The sequence below is a fragment of the Mustelus asterias genome, chromosome 4, assembly GCF_964213995.1.
Source record: "Mustelus asterias chromosome 4, sMusAst1.hap1.1, whole genome shotgun sequence".
Taxonomy (NCBI): Eukaryota; Metazoa; Chordata; class Chondrichthyes; order Carcharhiniformes; family Triakidae; genus Mustelus; species Mustelus asterias.
In genome coordinates this window covers 78,455,717-78,476,598 of record NC_135804.1, presented here as the reverse complement: position 1 = coordinate 78,476,598, position 20,882 = coordinate 78,455,717, and the positions used below count along the sequence as shown (strand labels likewise).

At 46.6% G+C, this 20,882-nt stretch overlaps 1 protein-coding gene and 1 pseudogene across 4 annotated transcripts in view; one reads left to right on the top strand and one right to left on the bottom strand.

The window, feature by feature from the left end:
- Positions 1-9,901: 9,901 nt before the first annotated feature.
- Positions 9,902-10,020, bottom strand: LOC144493195 (5S ribosomal RNA; annotated as a pseudogene).
- Positions 10,021-11,138: 1,118 nt separating this feature from the next.
- Positions 11,139-20,882, top strand: part of LOC144492797 (diacylglycerol kinase eta-like) — a 205,306-nt gene continuing 195,562 nt past the window's right edge. For 2 of the 4 annotated variants that reach the window (XM_078211232.1, XM_078211229.1), the window contains exon 1: positions 11,139-11,492. In XM_078211232.1, coding sequence (XP_078067358.1) covers positions 11,307-11,492 — 186 coding nt within the window. In that variant the 5' untranslated portion in view covers positions 11,139-11,306. The remainder of the gene's footprint in view (positions 11,493-20,882) is intronic. The other 2 variants (XM_078211233.1, XM_078211231.1) reach the window with 1 other exon arrangement.

Below are 20,882 nucleotides of genomic sequence, written 5' to 3'. Positions count from 1 at the left end.
GTATCTGCCCCATGGCTAGGCCTCCTTGTGAAATCAACAATTTATTTTCCTTTGTTCTCTGTTTCCCACACATGACTTCACCAACATGGATGAAATATTAGAAACAAGCCTGTTTGATACCTGAGCAAGAAATTTTCTTGTCTGACAGGTTCAGATGCCAAGCTAATCTTTTCAGTTGTAGAAGTCTCCTACATCAGCTGAGGATTTGGGTACTGTGATTGCTCTTCTGAATATTCGGGACATCTTGCAACTCCAAGGGTATCATCACAAAAACCTGACTTCTACCAACAAATGTTGATTAAGTCACAAATCTGCACACTCCCCAGCCCACGTGCTGATTTTCTGTTAAGTGCTTCAGTAGATGCTAAAGAAATGATTCACAATGATTAATGAGTCTTGCTGCTGATTAGCTCCTCAGTTGTATATTAGCTACAATCTCGAAATCCCCCTACAACACAACAAGCTAACAGGTTTTTGTAATACAGGGAAACAGAGGCTAAAGTCAAGCTCCCCACCCTCACCCAAGTAATGATCTTAAAAGCAATCTTTCTCCCACAGTGAAATTTAGAAGCTTGATGCATATTGGGCCATAGATTCCAACAACTCATGTTTTTAATTGGCTTTACCACTTTTTCTAGACGTTAAAAGTGGAATCCCCGAGCTCGCTTTTAGTTTTCTCTCAACGTCTTCTTGTAGTTTTTGGAGGATGAAATAACTTTCAAGGAGATTTGGAGAGTCTAAGTGGGTGGGCAGAAATTTGACAGATGGAACACAATGTGGGGAAGTGTGAGATTATCCACTTTTGCAGGAAAAACAGAAATACGAGTATTCCTTAAATTGTGAAAGGCTGGGAATTGTTGAATTTCAAAAGGATTTGGCCAAGCTTGTTCATGAGTCACTGGGAGTGAACATGCAGACAGGCACAGCAAGCAATAAGAAGGCAAGTAGCCTCTATAATGGAAGGCTTTGAATATAAGAGTAAAGATGCCTTGCTGTTATTATAGAGAGCCTTAATGAGACCATATCTGGAGTATAGTGTGCATTTTTACCTCAAGAAATATATACCTGCCATAGAGGGTGTGCAATGAAAGTTCACCAAACTAATTCCTGGAATGGAAGGATTGTCCTTTGAAGATAGATTATATGTCTGAGCTTTTATTATATATGAGCAAGGACTTGAACTTTAAATTTTAAAAACTTTATTTTATTGAGTTTAGAAGAATGAAAGGTGATCTAATTCAAGTGTACAAAATTTTTACAGAGCTGGATAAGGCTGGATGCAGAAGGATGTTCCCCCTGGCTGGGGTGTCGAGAACACAGTCTCGGAATGGAGCAGGCCATTTAGGACTGTGATGAAGGGGAATTTCTTCACTCAGAAGGTGGTGAATCTTTGGAATTCTTTGCCCCAGAGTGCTGAGGAGGCTCAATCATTGAATATGTTCAACACTGAGATCGATGGGTCTCTGCATATTCAAAACATCAAGGGAAAATGTTATGAAGTAGAAAGTCAGCTACTATCTAAATGAATGATGGAGCGGGCTCGAAGGGCTCAATGGGCTATTCCTGCTCCTATTTTTTATGTTCTTACCCTGATCAGTTCCAAAATATAATTACTACAGGTATTGAATTTCATCAGATTTTTGTTGCTGCATCTCTATAACTTTGGTGGAATTGTGGGGGAAATGGGAATTTTGACGATGCAACAGCAGGCATACAGGCCAGCGATGCCATCTATTCATTGGTAGGATGCGTAGTAATCTTCCCACAGTGTCGCCGATGATTTGCTGTCTGTTTGTTTTTTGTGAGCATTGTGTTCTGGCTCTCTGATATGCACAGTCGCCAGGTGGGGCTCCCAATACATTCTCATCAGCCCTTTGATCTTTCTCTGCATCCTCTGAATTGTCTACTCTAGTATCATCAGTGTGGACAAGTGTCAGCATCAATCTCAATTAATAAAATTAAAAGCAACAGAATCCAAAAACTGTCTGCTGAGGAATCCTTGCACAAGAATAAACTCCACCACCTCCCACTCCCTCCCTCAATCACTATCCAGTTTCAACCCTGATAAGCTGGTGTTTCACTTTTGGGTCAGAAAGTTATGGGTTCAAGCCCCACCCCAGGAGGCTAAGCACAAAATCCAAGCTGACCCTCCAGTGAAACGTCACCACAGTCCCAGATGACCATAGGCTGCTTTTCTCTTTGAGAGAGAGCTGACTGTTGGTGATTTAACCTAAGGATCTCCACACCTCAAGCAAGGGGCAAGGGTGAGAAGGCAGAAAAGTTCATGAATAACCTCAGTTGGTACAGGAATTGAACCTACGCTGTTGGCGCTAAACCGCATCACAAATCAGCCGTCCAGTCAACTGAGCTAACCGACTCCATTCTCTAGTAGAATACTCTGGAAGTGCTAGCTCGTGGATGAGCCATTAAAGTAAGGTCCCATCTGTCTTCTCAGATGCAGTTTAAAGATCCCTAGATACCCTATCAAAGAAGCGTGAAATTCTCTCGGCTGTCTTGGTCAATGTTTATCCCTCAACCAACATCACTAAAACAGATGATCTGGTCGTCTAATTCATTATGCTTTTTTGAGAGCTTGCCTTATGCATCCTGGCTGCCGTATTTCTTGCATTACAGAATTGACTACAATTCAAAAGTACTTCATTGTCTATAAGGCACTTTGGGACAAACTGAGGAAATCCCCAAATAGATGCAAATTCTTTCATTTTCACACATGGTTGTCCAGAATTTCAGCCTTCACTGCCCAGCAAAGGCAATTTAGGATTGATGTACCTCTGGAATCTGCATGATCTGTAATGCCTGAAGTTGCTGGCACTGATCAGTGTTCTGTTATGGGAGGGTGGACAGATCTTCCAGGGAGTTACAGACCAATTTGCTTAACATTTGTTATCCGGAAATTACTGGAGTCTATAATTAAGGACAGAATATCTGAACACCTTGAAAGTTTTCAGCTGATCAGAGAGAAATAGCATGAATTTGCGAAGGGTAGGTGATGCCTGGTAAACTTGATTGAATTTTCTGAAGAGGTGACCGATGCCATGGACAGGGGAATGTCTATTGAAGTTGTTTAGATGAATTTCTAGAAAGCATTTAATAAAGTCTCTCAAAAAAACATGGCAGCTAAAGATGATTCTCATGGAGTCAAAGACTAATTATTGGTCTGGTTAGGAACTGCTCGAGTGAGAGAGGGAGCAAGAGAGAAGGGATAATGTGCACATACTCTAATTGGTAGGTGTGACTGATCTTCACTAAGATTCTGTGTTGGGTCTTCAATTATGAACCATATTTTTTTAAATGATTAGATAAAAAGCTACATATCCAAGTTTGCTGATGACACAAACATAGGTGACATTGCAGTAAGGATGATCACATAACATTTACAGAAAGATAATAGTACATTAAGTAAATGGGTAAAACTGTGGAAAATGTATTTTAGTATCAGCAAATGTAGGTCACTTGCTTTGAAGCTAAAGGGACAAAACAGAAGATTTTTTGAATGGTGAGTAGCTAGAAACAGTGAAGTTCTACAGAGACTGAAGGGTTGATGTACCTAGCTGATTAAATAGTTATGGACGTGCACAGAGCCAGAATCCAAGGGGCAGAATCTAACCTTGGTCAGACCACATCTGAAGCATTATAAGCAGTTCTGGGCAGCACACTTCCAGAAGGACATACTGACCTTGGGGGAATACATTATAGATTTATTGAAATGATACCTGGACTCCAAGCATTAAAATACAAGACACAAACTAGGGGTATGCTTCCTGGAATTTAGAAGGTGAAGGGGTGATTTAATCAAAGATTTTGAGTTATGAAGGGGAACAGACAGGGTGGATTGAGATAAATTATTTCAGCTTGTGGAGGTGTTTAAGACTTGGGGGCATCATTTAAATGTTGGAGTTAGACCTTTCAGGAGTCATGTTAGGAAAGACTTTCACAGGCATAGGATAGTAGAAGTTGGGAACTCTTTTCTACAAACAGCAGTTACTGTAGACAAGTGTTAATTTTGTTAACCAAAAGTATGAAGGGAAATGGGGCAAATATGACATAGAATTAAGTCATAGATCAGCCATGGTCTCATTTTATTCTGAAAAGGGCTAAATAGGACCCCCCAATTCCAATCTCCTTGCCCCATCTGGTGTTCTTCATTATGTTCACAACCTCTCACTAAGGATCGTTACTACACATGTGGCCCCTTTGCTACAATCAATGATGTATTAGCCATTCCTGGTGCTTTCTGTGGATTGTTCATTGCATTTGATAACAATTTGACTTTATATAGCATCTTTGATGTTGTTAAACATCCTGGTGTACAACTTATGAGCATTATAAACAGACTTTGGCACTGACATAAGACAATATAAGAGCAGCTGAACAAATGACTTGAGAACAAATATGTTAGGATCTTCACATCTTAAAGGAAGGAAGAGAGACATAGTGGATATAGTGCCAGAGTGGGAAGGAATTTCCGAGCTTAGGGCCTTGACAGCTGAAGGTACATAAGAACAAGGAGCAGGAGTAGGCAAATCAGCCCCTCGAGCCTGCTCCGCCATTTAATATGATCATGGCTGATCTCATCATGGCCTCAACTCCATTTTTCTGCCTATTCACTATAGCCCAATTTGCTAATTAAAAATCTGTCCACTACTTCCTTAAATTTACCTGAAATCCTATGATCCACCGCACTCTGGGGCAGTGAATTCCACAAGCTCATGACCCTTTGAGAGAAGTAATTTTTCCTCATCTGTCTTTTAAATCTGTCACCCCTTATCCTAAAACTATGACCTCTTGTTCTAGATTGCCCTACAAGAGGGAACATCCTCTTTACGTCTACTTTGTCAATCCCCCTTATCATCTTCACACCTCAAATAGATCTCCATCATCAACCCTTTGAGTTGGAGCGAATAAAACCATAGATGTTCAAGGGGCCAGAATTTGCAGACTGCAGATATCTCAGAGTGTTGTGAGGAGACAGTGAATTACTGAGATAGGGAGGGGTAAGGTCATGGAGGGCTTTGATAAAGAGAATGAGAATTTGGAAAGTGAGGTATTGCTTATAGGAGCCAATGTATCAGCGAGCACAGGGGTGATGGGTGATTTGTAACTTGTTCTGAGTTAGGACATGGCCAGCAGAGTTTTGGGCGAACTCAGGAGGATATTATGTGGAGATGCTGGCATTGGACTGGAGTGGGAACAATAAGAAGTGTCACAGCACCAGTTTAAAGTCCAACAGGTTTATTTCGAATCACAAACATTCCACTCACCTGAGGAAGGAGCAGCACTCCAAAAGCTCGTAATTCCAAATAAACCTGTTGGACTTTAACCTGGTGTTATGAGAATTCTTGCTCAGGAGGATAGAATGTGGGAGACAGGAGCTGAATAAAGTTAAAATAAACCGAAGCTTCTCTGATCCGTAACTAACTGTGTGAGGGAGGATAGGTGAACAAAGCTAATCCTGTAACTAACCATGTGTGAGATGCTAGGATGTAACCAGTGATAACATTGGGTCCATTGTAATGTGACCAATGGTAACAAGCTAAGGATCAACTGACCCAGTAAACCATGTAACCAATGACAGGATGATGTGATGATCAGCTGACTCAGTATAAATAAGAACCTTTTGGGAATTGAGAGTTTACTTGGAATGGCCCAGGGTCAGGCCTCAAGTTTGGAGTAATGAAGTTTCTTTATTAAACCTTTTTTTTGATTTATAAGTTGGAGTAAGTTTTGTTATATTTTTATTGTCTACACTGGAAAAGTTCCTTTGGATCAACATGAGAGAGGATTTTATTTTTGCAAAAATATATTTTATTCTTAAAATATCTGATGGAAACCTTACTAAAATATTTCAAATTGTCATAACAAGAAAATGCAATGATATTCACATTTTCTCCAGAGATCAAGATACACTCTGAGATATTTCAATTCAGTAAGGAGAATATTACAAACATTTCAATATTTTTAGAGTGTACAGTTCTTTTCAAATGATACACATTGGTTATGTTGCACTCTGCAATGCTTCAACAGTTATATACAATTGGATTAAGTACATGGTCTGAGGGGTTTTACCCAGTTACCATCCCTTGGTGTACATTGCTCCTTGGTGGCAGCTGTCCCAAGCTTGTGTGTGTCCCTCAGCACATAGTCCTGGAATTTGGGGAATATGCCAGTCGTGCAACACTAAAACCAGCTAATTTCGGGAAGGCCAAAGAGCATCTTTCACTGAGTTGATGATTCCCTCGCAACATCTGATGTTTGTCTCGGTGAGCAAACCTGGGAACAGCTCATAGAGCAGAGTCCTACTTCATAGAGCTGCTCAGGATGAACTTCATCATCTCCCTCCAGACCTTCTTTGCAAAAACACATACCACAAGGAGGTGTCCGATTGCCCCCCTCTCCCCCTCCTACACTCCCCATAGCCACTTTGAGGGCAGCGTGCAGTGGTGCAGAGACTCAGGACATGCATGAAGGATCTGACAGGAAGGGCCTTTCTCACCACCAGCTAAGCTTGGGCTTGGTGCTTGTTTGAAAATTCTGGCAATGAGGCATTTTGCCAAATGACTCTGACAGTCTGCTCAGGGAATCATCTGACAGGATCCACCATCTCCTTTTCCCTCAGGGCTTTGAGGACGTTACATGCAGAACACTTTAGATGAGTCGGTTTTTGGGTCGAGTACTTTAGATGGGTCGGTTTTTGTCCAATGTGTGCAGGAAGGCTTCCTGATGCAGTATGTAGATAGACCAACAAGAGGCGAGGCCACATTGGATTTGGTACTGGGTAATGAACCAGCCAGGTGTTAGATTTGGAGGTAGGTGAGCACTTTGGTGACAGTGACCACAATTCGATTACGTTTACCTTAGCAATGGAAAAGGATAGGTATATACCAAAGGGCAAGAGTTATAGCTGGGGGAAAGGAAATTATGATGCGATTAGACGAGATTTAGCTGGCATAGGTTGGGGAAGGAAACTGCAGGGGATGGGCACAATTGTAATGTGGAACTTGTTCAAGGAACAGCTACTACGCGTCCTTGATAAATATGTACCTGTCAGGCAGGGAGGAAGCAGACGTGTGAGGGAACCGTGGTTTACTAAGGAGGCTGAATGTCTTGTGAAGAGGAAGAAGGAGACTTATGTTAAGATGAGACGTGAAGGCTCAGTTAGGGCACTTGAGAGTTACAAATTAGCCAGGAAGGACCTAAAGAAAGAGTTAAGAAGAGCCAGGAGGGGACATGAGAAGTCTTTGGCAGGTAGGATCAAGGAAAACCCTAAAGCTTTCTATAGGTATGTCAGGAGTAAAAGAATGACTAGGGTAAGATTAGGGCCAGTCAAGGACAGTAGTGGGAAGTTGTGCGTGGAGTCTGGAGAGATAGGAGAGGCACTAAATGAATATTTTTCATTGGTATTCACACTGGAGAGGGACAGTGTTATCGAGGAGAGTACCAAGATGCAGGCTGTTGGACTGGATGGGATTGATGTTCATAAGGAGGAGGTGTTAGCAATTCCGGAAAGGGTAAAAATAGATAAGTCCCCTGGGCCGGATGGGATTTATCCTAGGATTCTCTGGGAGGCTAGAGAGGAAATTGCAGAGCCTTTGGCTTTGATCTTTGTGTCGTCATTGTCTACAGGAACAGTGCCAGAAGACTGGAGGATAGCAAATGTTGTCCCCTTGTTCAAGAAGGGGAGTAGGGACAACCCTGGTAATTATAGACCGGTGAGCCTTACGTCTGTTGTGGGCAAAGTATTGGAAAGGATTAAAAGTGATAGGATTTATAATCACCTTGAGAGGAATAATTTGATTAGGGATCGTCAGCACGGTTTTGTGAAGGGTAGGTCATGCCTCACAAACCTTATTGAGTTCTTTAAGAAGGTGACCAAAGAGGTGGATGAGGGTAAAGCGGTTGATGTGGTGTATATGGATTTCAGCAAAGCGTTTGATAAGGTTCCCCATGGTAAGCTTTTGCAGAAAATACAGACACATGGGATTGAGGGTGATTTAGTGATTTAGTGGTTTGGATCAGGAATTGGCTAGTGGCCACTGCTGTTTGTCATTTTTATTAATGACCTGGATGAGGGCGTGGAAGGATGGATTCGTAAATTTGCGGATGACACTAAAGTCGGTGGAGTTGTAGACAGTGCGGAGGGAAGTGGCAGGTTACAGAGGGACATAGATAAGCTGCAGAGCTGGGCTGAGAGGTGGCAAATGGAGTTTAATGCGGAAAAGTGTGAGGTGATTCACTTTGGAAGGAGTAACAGGAATACAAAGTACTGGGCTAATGGTAAGATACTTGGTAGTGTGGATGAACAGAGGGATCTGGGTGTCCATGTGCATAGATCCCTGAAAGTTGGCACCCAGGTTGATAGGGTTGTTAAGAAGGCGTACGGTGTGTTAGCTTTTATTGGGAGAGGGATTGAGTTTCGGAGCCAGGAGGTCATGCTGCAACTGTACAAAACTCTGGTGCGGCAGCATTTGGAGTATTGCGTACAGTTCTGGTCGCCGCATTATAGGAAAGATGTGGAAGTGTTGGAAAGGGTGCAGAGGAGATTTACCAGGATGTTGCCTGGTATGGTGGGAAAATCATATGAGGAAAGGCTGAGGGGCATGAGATTGTTTTCGTTAGAGAGAAGAAGGTTAAGAGGTGACTTAATAGAGGCATACAAGATGATCAGAGGATTAGATAGGGTGGATAGTGAGAGCCTTTTTCCTCGGATGGTGATGGCTAGCACGAGGGGACATAGCTTTAAATTGAGGGGTGAGAGATATAGGACAGATGTTAGAGGTAGGTTCTTTACTCAGAGTAGTAAGGGCGTGGAATGCCCTGCCTGCAGCAGTAGTGGACTCGTCAACATTAAGAGCATTCAAATGGTTATTGGATAAACATATGGATGATATTGGAATAGTGTAGATTAGAGGGGCTTTAGATTGGTTCCACTGGTCGGCGCAACATCGAGGGCCGAAGGGCCTGTACTGCGCTGTAATGTTCTATGTTCTAACACTGTTTGATTGCCTTGTAGTCAAAGGTGTTTTTCTGATCACGTTTTTCCATGATGGATAGGTGGTGTGGCACAGTCCAACTACTTGGAGCGTTCCGTGGCAACATGGCTAAACCCATCCCTCACAGCATTGGGGACAGGGAGAACCTCAGTACATAATAACACTTGGTGTTTGCATACCAAGGATCTACGCACAGCTTGGTGCAGCCACACATAAAGGTGGCCATCAGGATGAGGGCGACATTGGATATGTTTCTCCCCCCCCTTATCTAGAAATTTGTACATGATGTCCCTTCGGACATGGTCCAACTTTGATCTCCAGATGAAGCGAAGATGCTGGGTGAGTGCTGAAGTGCAGGATCGGGAATGGGCCAGACCTGCACCATGTACAACAACACCAAGAGCACCTCACACCTGAGATTTGTGTTTGGCTCTGTGGGATGGGATTGGCCCAGATCTACTGGAAGTGTACAAGAGTCAGAATCCATGAGGAAAGGCATCATGACCTTTATCTAAAAGTGGAAGGCGGAAAAGGAAGAAATGGCAAGCCATTTGATGATTGAACATGGATTACAAAATTCTAGCTAAGGTCATTGTCAAGTTTAAAACGTTTATTTATTAGTGTCACAAGTAGGCTTACATTAACACTGCAATGCAGTTACTGTGAAAATCCCCTAATCGCCACACTCTGGCGCCTGTTCAGGTAAACTGAGGGAGAATTTAGCATGGCCAGCATGTCTTTCGGACTGTGGGAGGAAACGGAGCACCTGGAGGAAACCCACGCAGACATGGGAGAACATGCAGACTCCACACAGACGGTGACCCAAGCCGGTAATCGAACCCGGGTCCCTGGCACTGAGACAGCAGTGCGAACCACTGTGCTGTCCACAAAGCCTACTGCACCTGGTATTCCCAGGCAGTCTCCCATCCAAGTACTAACCAGGCCTGAGTCTGCGTAGCTTCCGAGATCAGACGAGATCGGGCATTTTCAGACTAATATGGCTGTCAGCTGCATCTAGTCTGCTTGGCGATCCACCCTGAACTGTACTGTACCCGGCAGGGAGATCTCTGATAGTTTTGTTCAATCAGGGATACAATCATCTCTGTGCAGGACAGGAGGGTGGATACCTGCCTCATCAGCCTGGGCCAGAAGAAGACATTTAACAGAATATTGCACAGCTACATGATGGGTATGCCCTCCAAAATGGGGTTTGGGGAAGGAATCCACAGTTGGAACCAACTGCTCTACACAAACATCAATAGCGCAGATCCAATCAATGGGTGGGAATTGGAAAGCTTTCCAATTAAATCTGGAGTCCAGCAGAGCTGCCCTCTTCTCCTCTTCTGTTTGTGTGTTGTATAGAATCCTTTGCCAAGTCCATCAGGAAGGATCCGGGCATAAGAGGAGTGGTGATCCCAGGCAGTGGAGGAACGCAGATCAAGACCTTCCTGCACATGGATGATGTCACCATCTTCTGCTTGGATCCGATGTCAGGATCCTGAACGTCTGTGATCAGTTCGAACTGCCCTCAGGAACCAAAGTAAATCATGGCAAGAGTGACGCCATGTTCTTTGTGAACTGGGCTGACCGATCCTTTGCCCCCTTCACCGTCAGGTCAACTTACCTGAATGTTCTGGGGATATGGTTAGGAGTGACTGTAGTGTGTCAAAAACTGAGAGGAGTATATTGCCAAGGTTAAGCAGAAACTGTGTGTGTATCTGTGTGTGTGTGTGAGGATAGGTGATCAGAACTAACCCTGTGAGAGTGGTCAGAACTAACCAGTAACTAACCCTGTGTGTGAGGATAGATGATCAGAACTAACCCTGTGAGAGTGGTCAGAACTAAACCAGTGACAACCCTGTGTGTGAGGATAGGTGATCAGAACTAACCCTGTGAGAGTGACCAGAACTAACCCAGTAACTAACCCTGTGAGAGAGAGAGGACAGGTGATCAGACTTAACATCTTGTGTCAGATCAATCTGATAAAAGTCTGTTATTCCCACTGTCAATGGGCTCCCTTTCCTATCTCTCCAATGTTTTATTGATCGGATCCGCTTTTGGTTACATCTCTCTGACGGCTAGGACATGCAAATGATTGCTTGGTCCCCATCACATCCGCATTTGAGTGATGCAGAGAGAGAGGGAGCCTGCAGTCAACGTGAGACTCGGAGCTGTTCCTGAGCCAAAACAAACTGCAACGCGTGTGCCTCTCCCTCTGCAGTGTCCGCTCTCAGCTCGCCTTCCTCTTCATGCTGCTCTCGGAGCGGCTGGAGGGCAGCCCCGGATCCCTGCACCATGGCTGGGAAACTGCACCCAGACATGTGCATTTCCCGGGATAACCGCGAGTCCGTTTCCTCGCTGGACTCGGACAAGTCGCTTCACCCCGAGGTGGGAGAGGAGTCCTCGGACAGCGATGGAGAGCAGGAGGGTCCCCAAAAACTGATCCGGAAAGTGTCCACCTCCGGCCAGATCCGCAGCAAGGTAGGTGATCCTGAGTATGTGAATGTGATCCTGAGGGGGTGAATGTGATCCTGAGGGGGCGAAGAGGTGAATGTGACCCTGGGGGGTGGGGTGGGGGTTTGTGATGGGGTGAATGTCCCCTGGGGACTGAAGGCGACCCTGGGGGCTGAAGGCGACCCTGAGTCTAAGGCAACCTTGGGGGTGAAGGTAATTTGCATTCCCGCTGCTCTCGCTCTGAGGTTGGATGTTCAGGTGTAAATTGTAAACGGGAAGCTTATCCCATGTGGAATCTTTCCCCAGTGTCCAGCATTCCAGAATTGCAGCCCCTACCTCAGATTCTGACATGCAGCCCAGGCATTGGTGAATCATTTTAGTCATTTGGAGCAAATGGTTTTTGAAAATGAGAAAGAGAGAAAGGAATGAATTGATATAAGATATATGGATGTGAGCGTAAAGAAAAATATAAATTGTGAGGAAAGAAAGAGGAAGCAATAGATAGGGGTTAGAGAGAGAGAAATAGAGAGATATGGCATGAAGACAGACGGGGGAGTGGATGAGTGACAGAGAGAGAGAGAGAGATACAGGGAGAGTAGATAGAGCAGGCTCAGAAAATTATAGAGATTGGACAGGGAATAGAGAGGGAGAAATGCAAAGGAAAGAGAGAGTAAAGAGCGATGAGAGAGCAGAGAGAAATGCAGAGATAGACAGGTGGCAGATAGGTTGGGTTAAGAGAGAAGACAATAGGGAGAGAGAGGGTAGCCTGCGAGTGAGCAAACAGAATAAAGAGGGGGCGAAAGAAATACAAGGGGGGTCTAGAGAGGCAGGAAACAGGGAGAGAGAAACTGTCAGAGAGAGAGAGAGAGTGAGAAAATGGAAAGGATGGAGGGAGGTAAGCGAAGGTTTTACCTGGCCGGTATCCAGAAATGATTTGGTAGCAATTGGGCCTGTGACCTAGAGTCAAGGACTAACTGGCAAAAGGATGTTTGCATGATCTGTATGTTATGGGGGAAGGGGTGGGGAGAATGGGTGATGGGGTGTGTACGTGTGTGGAGGTACGTGTGCATGCGGCTGCGTCTGAGCGTGAGTCAGTTTAAATTGGAAAAATGTCAGTGGGGCAAAGATCTCACAATACAATAAGCAATAGCATTGACCTAATAAACCACTCACATTAATAATGACCCTGACAACCCACTCACACTGACCCTAACAACCCACTCACACTGACCCAAACAACCCACTCACACTGACCCAAACAACCCACTCACACTGACCCAAACAACCCACTCACACTGACCCAAACAACCCACTCACACTGACACTAACAACCCACTCACACTGACACTAACAACCCACTCACAGTGACACTAACAACCCACTCACACTGACACTAACAACCCACTCACACTGACCCAAACAACCCACTCACACTGACCCTAACAACCCACTCACACTGACCCTAACAACACACTCACACTGACCCAAACAACCCACTCACACTGACCCAAACAACCCACTCACACTGACACTAACAACCCACTCACACTGACACTAACAACCCACTCACACTGACACTAACAACCCACTCACACTGACACTAACAACCCACTCACACTGACCCAAACAACCCACTCACACTGACCCTAACAACCCACTCACACTGACCCTAACAACACACTCACACTGACCCGAACAACCCACTCACACGGACCCTAACAACACACTCACACTGACCCGAACAACCCACTCACACTGACCCAAACAACCCACTCACACTGACCCAAACAACCCACTCACACTGACCCAAACAACCCACTCACACTGACCCAAACAACCCACTCACACTGACACTAACAACCCACTCACACTGACACTAACAACCCACTCACAGTGACACTAACAACCCACTCACACTGACACTAACAACCCACTCACACTGACACTAACAACCCACTCACACTGACCCAAACAACCCACTCACACTGACCCTAACAACCCACTCACACTGACCCTAACAACACACTCACACTGACCCGAACAACCCACTCACACTGACCCTAACAACACACTCACACTGACCCGAACAACCCACTCGGCACGGTAGCACAGTGGTTAGTACTGCTGCTTCACAGCTCCAGGGTCCCGGGTTCGATTCCTGGCTTGAGTCACTGTCTGTGTGGAGTTTGCACATTCTCCTCGTGTCTGCGTGGGTTTCCTCCGGGTGCTCCGGTTTCCTCCCACAGTCCAAAGATGTGCGGGTTAGGTTGATTGGCCAGGTTAAAAAAATTGCCCCTTAGAGTCCTGAGGTGCGTAGGTTAGAGGGATTAGCGGATAAATATGTGGGGGTAGGGCCTGGGTGGGATTGTGGTCGGTGTAGACTCAATGGGCCGAATGGCCTCCTTCTGCACTGTAGGGTTTCTATGATTTCTATGATTTCTATAACCCACTCACACTGACCCTAACAACCCACTCACACTGACCCTAACAACCCACTCACACTGACACTAACAACCCACTCACACTGACCCTAACAACCCACTCACACTGACAGTAACAACCCACTCACACTGACCCTAACAACCCACTCACACTGACCCTAACAACCCACTCACACTGACACTAACAACCCACTCACACTGTCACTAACAACCCACTCACACTGACACTAACAACCCACTCACACTGACCCTAACAACCCACTCGCACTGACCCTAACAACCCACTCACACTGACACTAACAACCCACTCACACTGACACTAACAACCCACTCACACTGACCCTAACAACCCACTCACACTGACCCTAACAACCCACTCACAATGACCCTAATAACAGACTCGCACTGACTCAGACACTGATAACCCACTCACACTGACCTAACAAGCCACTCACACTGACCCATCAAGCCACTCACACTGACCCTAGTAACCCACTCACACTGAACCTAACAACCCACTCACACTGACGCTAACAACCCACTCACACTGACCCTAACAACCCACTCACACTGAACCTAACAACCCACTCACACTGACGCTAACAACCCACTCACACTGAACCTAACAACCCACTCACACGGACCCTAACAACCCACTCACACTGACCCTAACAAGCCACTCACACTGACCCTAACAACCCACTCACACTGACAGTAACAACCCACTCACACTGACCCTAACAACCCACTCACACTGACCCTAACAACCCACTCACACTGACACTAACAACCCACTCACACTGACACTAACAACCCACTCACACTGACGCTAACAACCCACTCACACTGACCCTAACAACCCACTCACACTGATCCTAACAACCCACTCACACTGACCCTAACAACCCACTCACACTGAACCTAACAACCCACTCACACGGACCCTAACAACCCACTCACACTGACCCTAACAAGCCACTCACACTGACCCTAACAACCCACTCACACAGACACTAACAACTCACTCTTACTGACCCTAACAACCCACTCACACGGACCCTAACAACCCACTCACACTGATCCTAACAAGCCACTCACACTGAACCTAACAACCCACTCACACTGACCCTAACAACCCACTCACACTGACCCTTACAACCCACTCACACTGATCCTAACAACCCACTCACACTGAACCTAACAACCCTCTCACACTGACCCTAACAACCCACTCACACTGACCCTAACAACCACTCATACTGATCCTAACAACCCACTCACACTGACCCTAACAACCCACTCACACTGATCCTAACAACCCACTCACACTGATCCTAACAACCCACTCACACTGACACTAACAACCCTCTCACACTGACCCTAACAACCCACTCACACTGACCCTAACAACCCACTCACACTGATCCTAACAACCCACTCGCACTGACCCTAACAACACACTCACACTGACCCTAACAACCCACTCACACTGACACTAACAACTCACTCACACTGACCCTAACAACCCACTCACACTGACCCTAACAACCCACTCACACTGACCCTAACAACCCACTCACTCTGATCCTAACAAGCCACTCACACTGACCCTAACAACACACTCACACTGACCCTAACAACCCACTCACACTGACACTAACAACTCACTCACACTGACCCTAACAACACACTCACACTGACCCTAACAACACACTCACACTGACCCGAACAACCCACTCACACTGACCCTAACAAGCCACTCACACTGGCCCTAGTAACCCACTCACACTGACCCTAATAACACACTCGCACTGACTCAGACACTGATAACCCACTCACACTAAACCTCACAACCCACTCACACTGACACTGACCCTAGTAGCCCACTCACATTGACCCTAACGACCCACTCACATTGACCCTAATGACCCGCTGTCAATGACCTTAATAACCCACATAGACTCACCCTAATAACCCACTCACACTGACCCTGGCCCTAATAACCCGCACACACTGATCCGAATAACCCACTCATACTGACCCTAAAGACCCACATACATAGTGACTCTGGCATTAATAACCCACACACACTGACCCTAATATCCCACTCACACTGACCCTAATAACCCACTCATACTGACTCTAAAGACGCACACACATAGTGACCCTGGCATTAACAAGCCACTCACACTGACCCTAATATCCCACTCACACTGACCCTAATAACGCACTCACATTGACGCTGACCCCAATAACCCACTCACAGTGACCCTGACCCCAATAATCCACTCTACTGACATGGACACTAATAACCCATTCACACTGATTCAGACCCTAATGACCTACTCACACTGACCCTGAGCCTAAAAATCCACTCACATTGACCCTAAAAACCTTCTCACACTGATCCGAATGACCCAATCAGACTCACCCTAATAATACACTCACACTGACCCTGGCCCTAATAACCCACACACAGTGACCCTAACAAGCCACTCACACTGACCCTGACCCTAGTAACCCACACACACTGACCCGAGTAACCCACTCACGTTGACCCTAGTAACCCACTCACAGTGACCCTAGTAACCCACTCACAGTGACCCTAGTAACCCACTCACGTTGACCCTAGTAACCCACTCACGTTGACCCTAGTAACCCACTCACGTTGACCCTAGTAACCCACTCACATTGACCTAATAACACACTCGCACTGACTCAGACCCTGATAACCCACTCACACTGACACTGACCCTAGTAGCCCACTCACATTGACCCTAACGACTCACTCACATTGACCCTAATGACCCGCTGTCAATGACCTTAATAACCCACACAGACTCATCCTAATAACCCACTCACACTGACCCTGGCCCTAATAACCCGCACACACTGACCCTAATAACCCACTCATACTGACCCTAAAGACCCACATACATAGTGACCCTGGCATTAATAACCCACACACACTGACCCTAATATCCCACTCACACTGACCCCAATAACCCACTCACAGTGACCCTGACCCCAATAATCCACTCTACTGACACGGATACTAATAACCCATTCACACTGATTCAGACCCTAATGACCTACTCACACTGACCCTGAGCCTAAAAATCCACTCACATTGACCCTAAAAACCTTCTCACACTGATCCGAATGACCCAATCAGACTCACCCTAATAATACACTCACACTGACCCTGGCCCTAATAACCCACACACAGTGACCCTAACAAGCCACTCACACTGACCCTGACCCTAGTAACCCACACACACTGACCCGAGTAACCCACTCACGTTGACCCTAGTAACCCACTCACAGTGACCCTAGTAACCCACTCACAGTGACCCTAGTAACCCACTCACGTTGACCCTAGTAACCCACTCACGTTGACCCTAGTAACCCACTCACGTTGACCCTAGTAACCCACTCACGTTGACCCTAGTAACCCACTCACATTGACCTAATAACACACTCGCACTGACTCAGACCCTGATAACCCACTCACACTGACACTGACCCTAGTAGCCCACTCACATTGACCCTAACGACTCACTCACATTGACCCTAATGACCCGCTGTCAATGACCTTAATAACCCACACAGACTCATCCTAATAACCCACTCACACTGACCCTGGCCCTAATAACCCGCACACACTGACCCTAATAACCCACTCATACTGACCCTAAAGACCCACATACATAGTGACCCTGGCATTAATAACCCACACACACTGACCCTAATATCCCACTCACACTGACCCCAATAACCCACTCACAGTGACCCTGACCCCAATAACCCACTCGACTGACATGGACACTAATAACCCATTCACACTGATTCAGACCCTAATGACCTACTCACACTGACCCTGAGCCTAAAAACCCACTCATATTGACTCTAAAAACCTTCTCACACTGATCCTAATAACCCAATCAGACTCATCCTAAAAACCCAATCAGACTCATCCTAATAACCCAGTCAGACTCACCCTAACAAGCCACTCACACTGACCCAAGTAACCCACTCACACTGACCCGAGTAACCCCACTCACGTTGACCTTAGAAACCCACTCACATTGACCCTAGTAACCCACTGACCCTGACCCTAGTAACCCACTCACATTGACCCGAGTAACCCACTCACGTTGACCCTAGTAACCCACTCACGTTGACCCTAGTAACCCACTCACGTTGACCCTAGTAACCCACTCACGTTGACCCTAGTAACCCACTCACGTTGACCCTGATAACCCACTCGCGTTGACCCTGATAACCCACTCGCGTTGATTCCGACCCTGATAACCCACTCGCGTTGATTCCGACCCTGATAACCCACTCACGTTGACTCCGACCCTGATAACCCACTCGCGTTGATTCCGACCCTGATAACCCACTCGCGTTGATTCCCACCCTGATAACCCACTCACGTTGATTCCGACCCTGATAACCCACTCACGTTGACTCCGACCCTGATAACCCACTCGCGTTGACTCCGACCCTGATAACCCACTCGCGTTGACTCCGACCCTGATAACCCACTCGCGTTGACTCCGACCCTGATAACCCACTCGCGTTGATTCCGACCCTGATAACCCACTCACGTTGACTCCGACCCTGATAACCCACTCGCGTTGACTCCGACCCTGATAACCCACTCGCGTTGACTCCGACCCTGATAACCCACTCACTTTGACTCCGACCCTGATAACCCACTCATACTCACATGGACCCTAACAAGCCACTCACAGAGATGCTAATAACCCACTTAAACTGACCCGAATGACCTACTCACACTGATCCTAAAATCCCACTCACACTGACACTGACCCAAATACCCCACTCAGTCTGACCCGAAGAACCCACTCACTCTGACCCGAAGAACCTACTCACTCTGACCCAACCCTAATAACCTACTCACACTGACCCTGACCCTAATAACCCACTCACACTGACCCTGACCCTAATAACCCACACGCACTGACCCTAATAAATCACACACACTGACCCTAATAAATCACACACACTGACCCTGGCCTTGACAACCCACTCAGACTGACGTTGACCCTAATAACCCACTCATACCTGAATAATCTACTCACACTGACCCTGACCCTAGAGACCCACTCACGTTGACCCTAGAGACCCAATTAAACCACTCATACTGACTCTGACCCTGATACCCCACTCATACTGACTCTGACCCTGATACCCCACTCATACTGACTCTGACCCTGATACCCACTCATACTGACTCTGACCCTGATAACCCACTCATACTGACTCTGACCCTGATACCCCACTCATACTGACTCTGACCCTGATAACCCACTCATACTGACTCTGACCCTGATAACCCACTCATACTGACTCTGACCCTGATAACCCACTCATACTGACTCTGACCCTGATAGCCCACTCATACTGACTCTGACCCTGATAACCCACTCATACTGACTCTGACCCTGATAACCCACTCATACTGACTCTGATGCAAATAGCCCACTCATACTGACTTTGACACAAATAGCCCACACACACTGACCCTAGTAACCCACTCACACTGAACCTAATAACCACTCATACTGACATTGACCCTAATAATCCACATGTGCTGCCCTAAAGATGACCCACTCGCGCTGCCCCAAAGATGACTCACTCGCGCTGCCCCAAAGATGACCCGAATAACCACTCATATTGACATTGATCCTAATAATCGACTCGAACCCACTCGCACTGACCCCAAGAACCCACTCGCACTGACCCCAAGAACCCACTCGCACTGACCCCAAGAACCCACTCGCACTGACCCCAAGAACCCACTCGCACTGACCCCAAGAACCCACTCGCACTGACCCCAAGAACCCACTCGCACTGACCCCAAGAACCCACTCGCACTGACCCCAAGAACCCACTCGCACTGACACTGACCCTGGTAACCCCCTCGCGCTGATCCTGGTAACCCCCTCGCGCTGACCCTGGTAACCCCCTCGCGCTGACCCTGGTAACCCCCCTCGCGCTGACCCTGGTAACCCCCTCGCGCTGACCCTGGTAACCCCCTCGCGCTGGCCCTGGTAACCCCCTCGCGCTGACCCTGGTAACCCCCTCGCGCTGATCCTGGTAACCCCCTCGCGCTGACCCTGGTAACCCCCTCACGCTGACCCTGGTAACCCCCTCGCGCTGACCCTGGTACCCCCCTCGTGCTGTCCCTGGTAACCCCCTCACACTGACCCTGGTAACACGTTTACTGTGACCCTAATAATCCACTCACACTGACCCTGTTGATGTAATTTTGAATGAATACTGACCCAGATACAGTCTTGATTGTTTCGGTAACAAATTCCTTTTCACCTAGTTTGGTCATCCGTCTTGACCAGGTTGCCATCTCGAATCAAAAAGCGATGGGGTGTGGAGCCATCCCTCTAGTCCCACCAAATTTGTATAACCCACTGGATCTCAACCCAATATTCAGTTTCTGTAAATCCTCATCTCTGCTCACCAGGGAATCTTTGGCGTGGGGATCAAACCTTGCAATGTCTGACTCATTGAGATGGCAAGGCTACTACTGAGCCAAATCTCACTCCGATACTGATTATTACTCACTCGTAATTATAAGCTGCAGATATACTGCATTTAGCAACTGCATTCAATAGAAAGCACTTGCGTTGAGAGGTGAATCACTTCAATGCTGACAGCAGCATGTGACCATGTGAGCCCTACACTTTCCATCAGTGTGGCAGAGGAATGTGCTGACATTAAACAGCCTATCAGGGACTTATTTATTTCATTGCTCCTACAGCTAAGTATCAATTTTAAACACAAGTTCCACTTAAGAAATAATGAATGTAATTATTAACTGTAAGTATTGACACTTGCAGGGGTGTTCGGTTCTGGTCATAGACAATAACAACTTTGGGAAAGACAATTATGGAACATGGCTGGGATAGTGACCTATCCTTTGCCAGAG